The 13,493-nt window shown below is 37.7% G+C and overlaps 2 protein-coding genes across 2 annotated transcripts; one reads left to right on the top strand and one right to left on the bottom strand.

The window, feature by feature from the left end:
- The first annotated feature begins 3,534 nt into the window (after positions 1-3,534).
- Positions 3,535-5,880, top strand: LOC137729765 (uncharacterized transporter C405.03c-like). The gene is made up of 4 exons (XM_068468786.1): positions 3,535-3,649; positions 3,950-4,635; positions 4,736-5,159; positions 5,439-5,880. The coding sequence occupies exons 2-4, from the start codon at positions 4,099-4,101 to the stop codon at positions 5,753-5,755; spliced, it is 1,278 nt and encodes a 425-aa protein (XP_068324887.1). The 5' UTR covers positions 3,535-3,649; positions 3,950-4,098; the 3' UTR covers positions 5,756-5,880.
- Positions 5,881-6,208: 328 nt separating this feature from the next.
- LOC137729168 (uncharacterized) lies at positions 6,209-8,037 on the bottom strand. Its single transcript, XM_068468016.1, has 4 exons — positions 7,738-8,037; positions 7,533-7,630; positions 7,113-7,429; positions 6,209-6,902 (listed from the first exon to the last, which is right to left on the bottom strand). The coding sequence occupies exons 1-4, from the start codon at positions 7,744-7,746 to the stop codon at positions 6,505-6,507; spliced, it is 822 nt and encodes a 273-aa protein (XP_068324117.1). The 5' UTR covers positions 7,747-8,037; the 3' UTR covers positions 6,209-6,504.
- Between the last annotated feature and the right edge of the window lie 5,456 nt (positions 8,038-13,493).

The following is a 13,493-nucleotide window of genomic DNA, read 5'->3' as shown; positions in this document are numbered from 1 at the left end:
AACTACAAGTTGCATACTACAGTGTTGTTTCCACAGAGCATTTAATCTCTGTTGTAAAACATGTCTTTATGATTCTTTGCTCATGAATTACACAAAATTTGTTCGAGCAATGTCAGATTTTAACAATGTATCGAGTTGTAAAAGGCTATAAAATCGAACAGATCGAATGTGAAGGAAATTATATCAAAGGAGAAATTTTTTTTCTCAACTTATGATCTTCATCTGTTATGGCTTCCAGGATCTATCAAAGATTTATGATCAGTTGCTTAGCTAATTAAAAGAGAGAAACCATATATGTCACCGTAGATTTATTTGTAGCACATTTACTTGAGTTCAGTTGCATAGATGGATTCCAAGTCCCCCAAGAGACAGGTTCGCAAATACAGTTCAACGATTAAATGTGTTACATGTAGCATTATTCCACGACTTGACACGAGTCAACACTTCAACAGTGACATTAACCTTCTTGTTAAGAAGAATTAACCAACTAATTATGGTGAAAACAAATTCATTTGTAGTTATAGCTTATGACCTGTAGTTTATAGTTTCAAACACATAAATTAGTTGATAAAGTTACAAAAAACAGTTTTAGATACTTCTTTTACTACTTCCCTTCATGTCTTCTTCCTCTTTCTCTTTAATTGAAATACAAGACAAATCATATTAGCCAAAACAAATAACATAAAACGATACCTGTGTAATGTGTAATAATGTTTTGATTTAAAGTAGACAGGAAATTGCTTGGCTGCACACACATGAATGTAGAACTTTCCTCCTCCAAGGGAAGGATCCAAAGTATTATCCAAAAAGAAAATAGTGGAACAATAAACAGATGATTTCAGGAGCACTAAACTGTGTTATATATAAAACTTATTGTTTGTTTGGTGTTGGTCATGTTTTTTTTATACAATGATACAATTTTATTGGGATTTGAGTTAAGCCAAAATATAGATCAGCCATAATAATTTGATATTGAACTCGTCATCCACTTTAGCCGCAAAATGAATATGCCATAATAATTTGGTTTGCATTTGTCATTTACTGGAGTCAAATATGAGCCCTACACCTTACAAGTGAAGATCATAAATACCACAAAACCATAAAACTAAGTGGCCAACATACATAGTTTCGTTTTTGTTTAAAAGCTTGTAACTGATGTGAAACTAATGTTCAAGAGAAAGTGGAGTGAGGATGTGGGAAAGAGAAGAGAATTCCTCGCGTAATACAATTCATACAAGGAAAGGACCTTCCAGATCTTATAGGATTCCTCCTTTAAGTTTACACAATCATACAAGTTGTAAAACACTATTCATTACACTCCTCCATTGAGTGTCTACAATTTAAGAAGTAGTCACATTAAATCTTCATGACTAGGAAATGGCGGTTGTTGTCGTTTGTTCTCATTTGGCACAGGCAATGCATACACAAGTCTCTAGTGAGGGTGCATATAAAGATAAAGTCTCACCAAAACTTGGTTACGGTAAATCCAGTGAAACAAACCTGCAGTCTAAGTAAAAAAAAGGTAAGTTAATGCAATGTCGATACTTGTCATCTTTAAGATGTATCAAGTAATAGGAATTGCACACAAGGGCATGACCAGCCAATATGGGTGCCTCATCAAAACATTGTCAGATTTGTAAAAACCCAATGGGAAAAATGCTCCCTATCTAAGATAAATAAATGACATTAAGGCCAAGTGAGTAAAATCCATGATACTCCCCCAGAGTTCGATAAAACTGCCCCTGAGAACTACAAGCGTTGCAAATGAGAAAGGTCACGCAGTCCAATACCTTGGTAAACTTTTGGAAGGTAGACATCAAAAGGGAAACCTACGATCTGAGCGATCTGTCATGCTTCTAGTCGAAGACAAATGATTGACTAGATGTTGGTGTACCATGTCATCCACACATGGATGGCATGCCTTATCAAAGACGACAAACTGTCCTTCAAGGGTGACACATCTATTAAGAGATGTTAACTTGATGTCCATTAAGTACGTTTATCCTTGCAAGCTTGTTTGCAGATGGTATGCATGCTCTCATCACTTTAGTTAGAGCAGAGAAATACGTCTGTAGCAACATTCTAAAACCTAGAATACATTGCATGTGCTTATCACTATGTGCAATACGGATATTGAGATAAGTATAGTGGGTAACGTCCATGCTAAATCGCATTGTTTACAAGAACGTTAACGTTCTTATCTCTAAACAATGGGAAGACTGTCTCATTGAAGTGACAATCCAAAATAAGCGATAAAGAAATCGCTTGCATGAACCTAAAGAGCTAATTCAAAGGAGAATCCTAATAAACAAAGATTCACACCATTCTTTGAGGACCCATAATGATATGTTGTGCTAACGTAGCTTGGCACATAAACTGCACACCCAAACGCATAAGTACAAAGTGTTAGGTCACATCCAGTAACCAACTGTAATGCCAAATAAGTTTGGGTGATGATGGGTCTTAGGCGGACCAATATAAGTGCATTGTGTAGCCCTAGGCAAACCCAAAAGCATGGTGCATTCACCAAGGTCAAGGCAATCAATTGATTAAGCATTTTATGATCGTTTATGCGAGCTTATTTTCCGGTGAACATGGGGAATGTAATGTTCAATTAAATCCAGAAAACATGCAATACTTATAAAAAAAATCTTCGATGTAAACTCTCTGGTATTATCCAGTCTTTTAGACTTCATGGGATTATTAGGGTGGTGAGCCTTTAAGTTAAAATCGTCATGAGGTTAGCAACATGTGTATGTGGACAAACATGTGACCATAATGTTGATACATCACCTAAAAATCATAAAGTATCTAAATGGTCCGCATTTTGGTTGTATTGGTCCACAACTATTCTCTTGAATTCACTGTAAAAGAGGGTTCATAATGGTCTTTGCTAAGGATGATATAGAAATACAATTTTCCCAATTAGCAAACTTGGCAAAATGTTCTTGCAAGCACAAGATCCTTACTTTCAGTCAAGAGATACTTTGTGTAATACATGGCATCAATGTTCAACCTATGCGTACCAAATGGTCATGCCAAAATAAGAAAGTGATCATATCATAATAAGAATGATATGAAAACTAAATACTCCCCTTAATGGAAGATAGCTGAATTTTGGGATCATTCTTCTTTAGAACTCCAAGCACAGCGTGGAAAGCTAAGAGAAGAGGTAAGGGTTTGAGGAATATTCCTTATGCCTAATGCCTTTATTTATACTAATAATAATGGACTTTACTTGCCTTACAAGTACTACAAATCATACAAGAAAAAAATCTTCCAAATCCTTTAAGATTCCTCCTTTAAGTTTATACAATCATACTAATTATACAACACTACTTACAAGTAACCAATTTTATTTGTGCATTCTTCACCATACTGTGGACTGTGGAGCACCATATATTTTCTTTGTCTTCCACTAGCAAACGAAAAAGAAAAATTATTATTTATTTATTTTTCTGTCGAAACTGGTTTGGGCTTGGGCTGAAGGGTAAAAAAGATCATAAAAATTTCCGATGCTGGGCCTAACTGGGCTGACAAGTACCCGCCACCTTCTATCTAACTGTATTACAAAGTTTACAGCAAATCCGATGACCTCTCTCTCCGTCACAACGGCGAACCTCTGAATCCGATCTGAATCTCATCCCAGGTACATTCCGCATCCCCTTCAATACGCTCGATTTTTTTTTTGTCAATATTTTAATATTTTTTTATTTTTTGGTATGCAAATTCATCTTCTTGTTTCTTCTGGCTTCAAATCCACATTAAACTTGAATTTTATTAAATGTTCATGTATTGGGATTTGGGTTTGAAATTAATTCAATTGATATCGTAATTGTATCGAAAAGATTGTGTGTTGGTGCAGTTTAGTATTATGGGGTTAATTCCACATTAATTTTTTTGCCTTAATATTGGTGGGTCTTTTTTATCTTCTTTTTGGTTGTTTCAGGTGAGATTTGGGGTTGTTAGTGGCATGGGAAATCGTTATAATTCTCCGAAAGCGCATAAAGTTTTACGTTTTCGGGCCTCGGAAATCGAAAAGCTGATTTTTTTAGCAAGATTTGGGAGCTGATTTGATTTGGGATTGAGTGGAAAGACATGAAAAGTGAAGTTGGGAAGTGGGTATTAGGTTTGGTATACATATTTGCTGTTGCATCTATCTGGATAGCTGCCAGTTTCGTAGTACAGTCGGTTGTAGATGCCGGTGTGTCCCCGTTCCTCATCACGTACATATGCAATTCTCTGTTTGTGATCTACATTCCCTTGGTTGAAATCGGGCGGTATTTGGAGGATAATTTTGAGGGGTTTTGGATTTGGAGAAGTAGGAAGAGTAGCCCTTTGCAAAGATTAGGAGATTCGGAGCAAATCACTCTCCTTGAGGAGACTGACGGAGTTGTGAAAGCAGATGCGGAAGAGGGGGAAGTTAATCTTGGTGCAGAACCGAAAGTTGTATTTCACGAGCTTGTTGGAACTTCAGCAACTCAAGACAATGGCACTGAAACGGTAGATAAGCAAGTGGATGAAAAAGGGCGTTGGACACGAACTCGAGTGGCTAAAGTTAGCCTACTGATTTCCCCGTTTTGGTTTTTCGCACAGCTGACTTTCAATTTGTCATTGAAGTATACTACCGTTACGGTAAGCATTCTTAGCGTTGCATGGCACACCCTGCTTCTTAAATTTGTCCATTTATTTCATGATATCGGTATGATTGATTTTCTGTGCTTGTTGCATGCAGTCGAATACAATCTTAAGCAGTTCATCCAGCCTTTTCACCTTTTTGGTCGCCCTAGTATTCTTAGGGGAGAAGTTTACTTTGGTTAAGCTTATTAGCGTTCTTCTTTGCATGGGAGGAACGGTAATTGTCAGCCTTGGTGACTCACGAACTGCTCTAAGTGCAATTGCTTCAAACCCTCTCCTCGGAGACATACTTGCTCTTGTCTCCGCCGCCTTCTATTCTGTGTATATTACCCTCATTCGCAAGAAATTACCTGATGAGGATGATGAAAAAAGCGGCCGTGCCAGTATGGCTCAGTTTCTAGGATTTCTAGGGCTTTCCAACCTTCTTATATTTCTTCCGGTTGCCCTTATACTTCATTTCTCCAAGCTGGAGCCGTTTTATATGCTTACCTGGGAGCAGGTCGGTCTCATCGTTGGTAAAGGTGTGTTCTTAACTTATACTTTACGTTCTTTTTAACTTGGAGTTACCTGTACAGGAGTTTGCTTTGCTTTTTTCTATCTGTCTATGCATGCATTCTTACGATTGGAACGCTAAAGACTCCGATCCTAGAATTCTGGATTCGGCAGGATTTCATTTCGTCAAATGTTTAGGCAAGATGCGAACTAGTTGACGTGAGGTGCACTGATACGTACAGATGATGTTGAGTTTTATGCAGTATTTCTCCTGTACTGAATCATGTAGATCTTTGTGTTGTGCTTAGGTTTGTTGGATAATGTTCTGAGCGACTACTTATGGGCCAAGGCCGTTCTTCTAACCACCACGACGGTAGCAACGGCCGGTCTGACCATCCAGGTTCCGTTGGCGGCAATTGTTGACTCAATGACTGGCCATGCTCCTCATTTTGCTGATTACCTTGGAGCCGTGGCGGTCATGATCGGATTCGCTGGCATAAACATTCCCGCTGATGCTTTTAACAGACCAAAAGAAGCTATACTCGCGAGAGAGAATGAAAATATCAGTGCAACCGGTGAAGCTCGCAATTCATCAGGCAGCCCGATTTCAGCTGCCCCTTCATAGCATGCTGAGGTCACTTTGCATTTTGCAAGTGCAAATATGCGCGTTGTATTGTACCGTTATTAGAATTAATTTTTTTGTAAATGCAACTACTACAGTTTTTTTTTTTTTTTTTTTTTTTTTTCAATTATCAATTACTGATATAGAAACAACTATTTACCGAGCCATATTACTACTCTAAATTACACAGGCAGACGGAAATCAAGGTTATAGACTGTTGGTTCAAGTGATCAACCAAATCTAAATGCACATATCACTCAGTATTATAGTCTGGTGGTATTCCTCTTCACTTGAAAATGAGAGATTATAGGTTCGAATCTCGTGGATGACAAATTCGATACCACATTAGGCTATCCGTTGTATGGTTTAATCGAACTCTCCCTTCCATTAGTGTAAAAATATCAATGTACTAAAAAATAAAAATAAAAATAAAGAAATCCTAAATGCACGTAACGGTGAACTAAAACCATTCAATTCCAAATCACTCAAATCCAAATGAGGCCTCTTTGAGGACAAGTATTCGGGTCTACAGGTAGTCCTTAAATATTTTAGACTATGAAGCCACGGATGAAACGCTACAAGATCATTAATTATTGAACAGAAAATACAAACACCCTATGATCATCGTCTACGGATTCAGCTTCATACAGGTAACATGATCACTTGATTTTATAATGTTCGGAAGCAAATCGAATTGCAGCTTCCAAAAATAATTGCCAAACTCCAACACAACTCTAAAACAACGCAAACCCTTAACCATTTGACATCGTGGTACCTGCATGACCATATCTCTGCATCACTCTTCTTGTTGCAAGCGCTGCAGCCTCGCTTGCCCGCAGTGTTCCACTTGCCATTATTGCAGCAAACTCAGCAGAGATCTCCTCTTGCACCTTACTTCGAGCATCCCCCAGAGGATCTACAACTCCGTTGGGAGGTTTAACCACACTTCCTGATGCTCCCTGCTCCTCTGACTTGGTGCGCTGCTGCGCTCCAGATTTCGATTTGTCACCAATCTCTTTTTTGGAAGTGCTCAAGGGTTTTGCAGTGCTAGTGCTAGTGGTTGTTCGCACCATGGAAGCAGGCCTGAACTGCGGAGCTTGAGGAGCTGCACCACTTCTCAATGTTGCTTCCAGATTCTGTATCATGGGCACTGCAAAACAACGGCAGAGAAAACCCCGCATTAGAATATTTAACCACATGGTTCTCCCATTAACCGCAATCCTTATTTCAATTTAAAGTCACTGTCGGAAATTAAATGGCTTTAATCTAAATTTCCAAGTACAAATACGCAAACATGGAAGACTCTATACTATCACTAATCAAATAGAGCACAGCATTAGCAATGGATAAAATAACTTACTAATAAGAGCTCCCATTGGACTGCCCATAACTTCATTAGGAAGCTGCAAAATATAGTCTGGAATGGCTGCACCCACCAAAAACTGAGCAACCTCATTGCTAAAGTTGTTGCAATTGTGAGTAAGCAAACTATAGGTTTCTGCAGTATACCGGGGACTGATCTCCTGCAAATACATCTCAAATACATCCTTGGGCACATGTGTGACACCCAAATCTACCACTTTAATTGGTGTCCCATACGGTGTTGACCCAGCAGGAGCATGTTGTATGCCTCCCCCAAAATAGTACTCATTACCATAAACCACCAATCCCGTGTGCCTGCGATTGAAAATTCACATAGAAGATTTAATTACCTTTACACAAGCCTTGCTGAGAAGAAATTGACGTACTCCTCGTAATTCCAATGAACAAAGAAACTTACCATATGCCCTCGATGGCTTTCCCCAAGAAAGCCGTGGACATTTGCCTAGCTAATCCTTGGCTTAAGTCGTATACATTCAAAATAACCTTGTGAACCTCCTGCAACCAAATTAATACATCAATTCAAGAACTGCATTGGAAACCCAGAAAGGAAGTACACACAATGGAACACTAGACTAAAATACAATAAATATTACAGTACACACCTCTGCCATCTCCGCAGTACAATATCAAAATGATCCGTAGACGAAAATGCGGGGTGTTGAACTAATGAAGATCGCGAATCCAATCACACTGAAAAATAACCATTAAAGAAAAATGGTAAGATTCAAAACTTAGACAAATAATAGATTGAGTTTCAACAGCTCAAGCAAACCAAGGAATTTCCTAATCCATTCTCGATTGCCAGAATCGAGACAAAACGCCCCAATTCCTGAAGTCATGTATATTGCCAATACAAGTTAGAAAAGTAGTCCTTCTGGTTTGCTCCTGTGCTTCAACCACCAAAACCAAAAACCTTACAAATGCACAAAAATACCCGATTTTATACGTTTCTTTGTTCAGCATCATGAACATATATGCCCAATTGCAAAACTAAACCAATAATTGAAGCTACATTGTTAGAATCTACCCTAATAACCATCCAAATTATTGAAATTAATTAACAAAAAACCAAAATTAGCCTTATAAAAATAAAAAACCAACTTTTAAATACTCAAATTCAACAATAATATACAGTAATCAACCTAAAACGTTGGAGCACACAGATCAAACAAAAACCCCCGAAATTCTACACACAAAAAAACCCAATATTTCGGCCGCACGCTACCTTTGAAGTTCAAATATTCTACAAATTCTCAACAAAATTGAAAATTTTATAAAGCATATTTGGGAAATCAAATTCGACTAAGCTACTGAAAGGCTCATGGATTATGAGTAGGGTTTCAATTGGGCTTTTCTAACGAGAGAGAGCGTACCTGAGGGCGAAGAAGCCACGAAAAAAAGTTCTCTTATCTGCGATATGCGCGACCCACAGAGAGGGGACCGGTTGGGATCTGTCGGTTTAAATAGTTTCCCAACCAATTGAGACGGGAGTTTGGATTCCGTTCACACCCACTTCTACGACCTTCTAGAACTTACTGACCAATCGTGTTCGGACACGTGGATTGCCATTCAGAGTCCACCCGATATCTGGAACACGTTTTTTTTTTTTCCTTCTTATTTTTGGCGTGACCTCCCGTTACCCTCCCGCTGGTCTTTTCCTTGCACCACAAACTAGAATAAAAATTAGGCCATTTATTTTTTTTTAGAACTGATATTAACATTTTAAAATTTTCATTCTATATTTATTATAAATGTATTTTTTTTTAATTATAAAAAATTTAGAATGCAAAATAAAATTTTTAAAGTACCAATAATAATTCTCTTTCTTTTTCAAAAAATTTAATTTAGGTCCTTCTATTTCTTTTTTAGGAAATTTAATTTATAGGTAATAATTTTTATATATTTAGACATAAGTTGATGTTTTAATATGAATTTTCAACTAGTATCAACAAAATTTTTTTTTTTAATTTATCTAAATTACATATTAATAAAACTTTGTTTGTCAACCAAAAACATCTAATGAAATTACTATTATACCCTTTTATACATAACTAACAGAAAATATTAGAAAAAAAAATTGGACATTATAGTAATTTTGCGCAAACAAATTTTTGTTTTTTTTTTTTTTTTTTTTTGAACCTCACAGCTATGTCATCCTATGAACACCTAAACTCACACTGTCTATCTCTCTCATTTGCACCCACCCACGTCCACTGTTTTCCACTTTTACTAACTTGCCCAATCCATTAACTTTTTAACATAAATTTAATTTAATTCTTCTTAAATTTTAAATCACACAGTGTGTGTACTGCATCTAGTCATTATTAAGGGAGGGAAGTATTTGAAACTATTACAATAATTTAGGGAAAAAGAAGTTTTAAACCCGGGGCATATGGGTAGAAACTCAACACCGCATCTATTTGAATATTGGACCACTTGCACTATTTTCCTTTAAAGAGGGTTATTTTTACATTCCAATACCATTCCTTAAATTGTATCAATTGTAGGAAAATGTTAGATCCCACATTGCCCAAGGGAAAGGATCCTCTATGCCTTATATGTACATACTCCCCTCCTTATAGCACGAGGCCTTTTGGGAGCTCACTAGATTCGGGCTTCATCGGAATTCCAAAGTTAAGCGAGTTCATGCGAGAGCAATCCCAGGATAGGTGACCCACTGGGAAGTTCTCACATGAGTTCCCAGAAACAAAGCTGTGAGGGCGTGGTCGGGGCCCAAAGCGGACAATATCGTACTACGGCGGAGTCGAGCTCGGTATGTGGTGGAGCCTGGATCGAGATGTGACAAAAATGTATCTCAAACATGGTAAGGCTGATCTTTTTAAAATTAAAGTCTGGAAGGGTGCTTCTTCTTCTTGGATGAGTATTACTTATGGTGTTGAGACTTTACATAAATGCCTGAAATGGAGAATTGGAAATGGTTAAAATACAAATTTCTGGTCTGATATTTGGGTTGGAAATGATACCTTGATTAATTATGTTCTGCCTTCGGTTCATGGCTTGGTTCCAAATTTAAAAGTTGTAGACTTCATCGAGAATGGGTCTTGGAATGTTGATAAGTTAAGTCTTATGATTCCTTCCCAAGTTATACAAAACATTCTTTGTATTCCGGCTGCTTTGTCCTGTGGTGACAATGACTCAACGATCTAAATGGCACCAGTAATGGAGAGTTCAGTCTGAAAAGTAGCTATCTTATGAATTTTCCTAACCAGGAATTTGCTGACAGTTCTTGGGCTTTCATTTGGAAAATCAAGTTTCCTCCTAAAGTTAAATGCTTTCCTTGGATTTTGTCTCATGGTAAGCTGCTGACTAATGAGCAACCATTTAAAAGACACATGTCTAGCAACACTTTTTGTCAGATTTGTAGTTCTACAGTGGAGAATATGTCACATGTTTTCTCAAGTTGTCATGCTGCTATATGGGTCTGGAGAAATATTTATGTTCCACATCATCTTCATTGGAACCAATTTGATTCATTCCTTGGTTGTGTGGAGGCAAATTTAAAATGCATTGATCTGCATGAGCTTGGGTTACCTTGGAACCTTGTTTTTGCTGTAACCTTATGGTTCATATGGAAGTAAAGGTGTTGTGCTATATTTTTTGTCCTAATTTTATTAAACCTCCTGATCCAAATAAATGCATCTTGGAGTATTCTACTGAATGGCTCAAAGCTAATGTTAGCATCTCTAGTAAACATAACCGTGTGCAGGTTCTCTTGGCTTGGGTTCCTCCTCTGTCTGGGACTTTTAAGTTAAATGTGGATGGTGCTAGGCTTGGTTCTCATGGGGTGATTGGAAGTGGAGGAATAATTAGAGACTGGCACAGTAATTGGATTACTGGCTTTATTGCTAAAAAAAGAGTTGGGGAAGTTCTCCATGCTTAGCTTTGGGCTTTGTTTTATGGGTTGAAGATAGCTAAAGTTAGAAATTTCTCTCATCTTGTTGTGGAGGCTGATTCTGCTTTGGTAGTCTCTCTCAGTCATGGTTCACCTAGCCTTATTAATCATCATCTATATGGTCTTGTCTTAGAGTGCAGAAGTTTGATCATAGAGAATTGGAGTTGTAATGTGCAACATATTCATAGACAGCGTAATTTTGCAGCTGACGGGTTAGCCAAATTAAGTTTAAATAGCGAGATAGAGACTGCTCTGGAGTTGCTATACCTAGATTAGCTATTTCTTAGTATTTTCTTTTTCTTCTTCCATGTTATCAAAAAAAAAAAAAAATATGTACTGGTTGTCCTAAGGCTTTAATATTTAAGTTAGTTTGCAAAAAAAAAAAAAAAAAAAAAAAAACATTCTATTTTCTCACACATTATCATTTTACTCATCATAAAAATTTAAAAATTGAAACGATCTTCTCCCATCACCATATTTCCAAAATACTCCTAACACATTTGATTTAAAACCCCTAATATATCTTCAGATAATATGAGAATAAATTAATACAAATTAAAAATTCAAGAAAACGCAAGAGCCATAAAACATACAAACTCAAAAATATCAAAATCCTATCAAATCTTTGACCCAAAAGCTACTATCCATCTATAAAATAAAGGAACCTTTTACAAACATGATCGCATAAAACCCACGTCAGGTATCTCTGTTACTTGCATGAAGGTACCTTCTAAACCTCCCTTGGTTTGTCGTTCTCTCTAAGTAGTCATGTTTATATATTTTTTTTGTATTGGAGCAACAATGATTATTTGAGGAAGTCATGCACCGCTCTTATGATTTTAATTATGTTGGAATTTTTTAGATCTATGGGTCTGGTGCCCACTTTAACAACACCAATAGTCTTAACTTGGTAATTACCACTTGTCCATTTTATCACAAAAATGCCTTAATATTAGTTAGAGTGAGATAATCATATTCAAAATCATTATTTTTTACTTTCCCCACGGATGTGGGATAGCTAACAAATTAGGAGGGTGTAGTCAAAATAGGATTTCGTAGGATTTTAATAGTTAGGGATAGTCAATCATGATTTTGAAAGAGGATTTTAAAAGACTTTGAAATCATGGTGTAATCGAATTAGGATTTAAGAGGATTTTAAAGAATACGTCCAAATCTAAGGATAGTCGATTAAGATTTTTAAAAAGTCCACACAATTCTAGGGGTAGTGAGAATACCAAAGATTTGCTAGGATTTTAATGGGAGAGGGATTTTGATGGATTTGGGGGTGGTGGTATAAATACCAAATGCCATCAAGAATCCAACCATTACCCCTCTGATTTCTTTTTGTGGTACTGTCTTCCACCATAGACACAGCTGGGTTTGCCTTCTCCTTCTTTCTTCTGTTTGTAGACCAATCTTTCGTCGAATTAGGGTTTGTTTTCTTCAGAGTTTGTTTTGGGATGTATTTTTTCTGAAAGTCTTTTTAGAGGACGAAGGTTACATATATTCACAACCTGGGCGTGTTCTTACGCTCTTGATTTTTCAGTTCACTCTTTCTTCACAGTTTCTACTTTGATTATTGGGTAAATTACACTTTCATACCTCAGGTTTGGAGTCTACTTCAATTCTTTACCACATCTTTAAAACATTTCACTTTCATACCTTAAGTACTATTTTATTTCAAAATAATACCTCTGTTACATTTTTCATCCATTGATCCGTTAAGTGTTAACGTAGCTGCCACGTTGCTGCCAAATGTATTTTATGTGGCCAAAAAAAAAAAATCAAAAGCTGCAACACATCCCTGCAACCCACCCCACCCATTATTCCTTTCCCCCAAAACCAAAACCCATTAATCCCCCTCCCCCTCGGGCGCCGCCAAAACCCCATCCCCTTCATCATCATCCCCATTCGTTGTCCCTCCCTGCAACCCAAATTCAAAACCACTCCAACCCATCCTCCACATCCTCCTCCTCATCCATCTTCCCATCCCCCCCAACCCGAGGCAAACCCGTAACCCATAAAAAGGAAAAACAAAAAAAACAAAAAAACCACCCCTTTGTTCTCCATCCCGTCTTCCCCAAACCCACTGTGGACCCATCCTTCACCTTCTCCTCTGCACCCACTACCTGCAACCCAGAAAAGAAAAGGAAAAAAAAAAAAAAAAAAAAAAAAACCCATCTCCTTTCCCTACAACCCAGATTCTCCCAATAGGTGTGGATTTAAGGAGTAGGATATGTAGAAGAGGGTGAGTACGGAGGGTGGGTTTCTAGGTGAGGTGGGTCATGGAGCAAGGTGGGTTTGAGTGGGTCGTTCGCGCGCTGGGAGGGGGGAGGGGCGCGGAAGGAATAATGGGCGGGGTGGGTGATGGGGGGGGATTAATGGGTTTTGGTTTTGGGGGGGGGGGGGGGGGGGGGGGAAGGAATAATGGGCGGGGTGGGTTGC

The sequence above is a fragment of the Pyrus communis genome, chromosome 3, assembly GCF_963583255.1.
Source record: "Pyrus communis chromosome 3, drPyrComm1.1, whole genome shotgun sequence".
NCBI classification, from domain to species: Eukaryota; Viridiplantae; Streptophyta; class Magnoliopsida; order Rosales; family Rosaceae; genus Pyrus; species Pyrus communis.
This window is presented reverse-complemented; position numbering and strand designations above follow the sequence as displayed.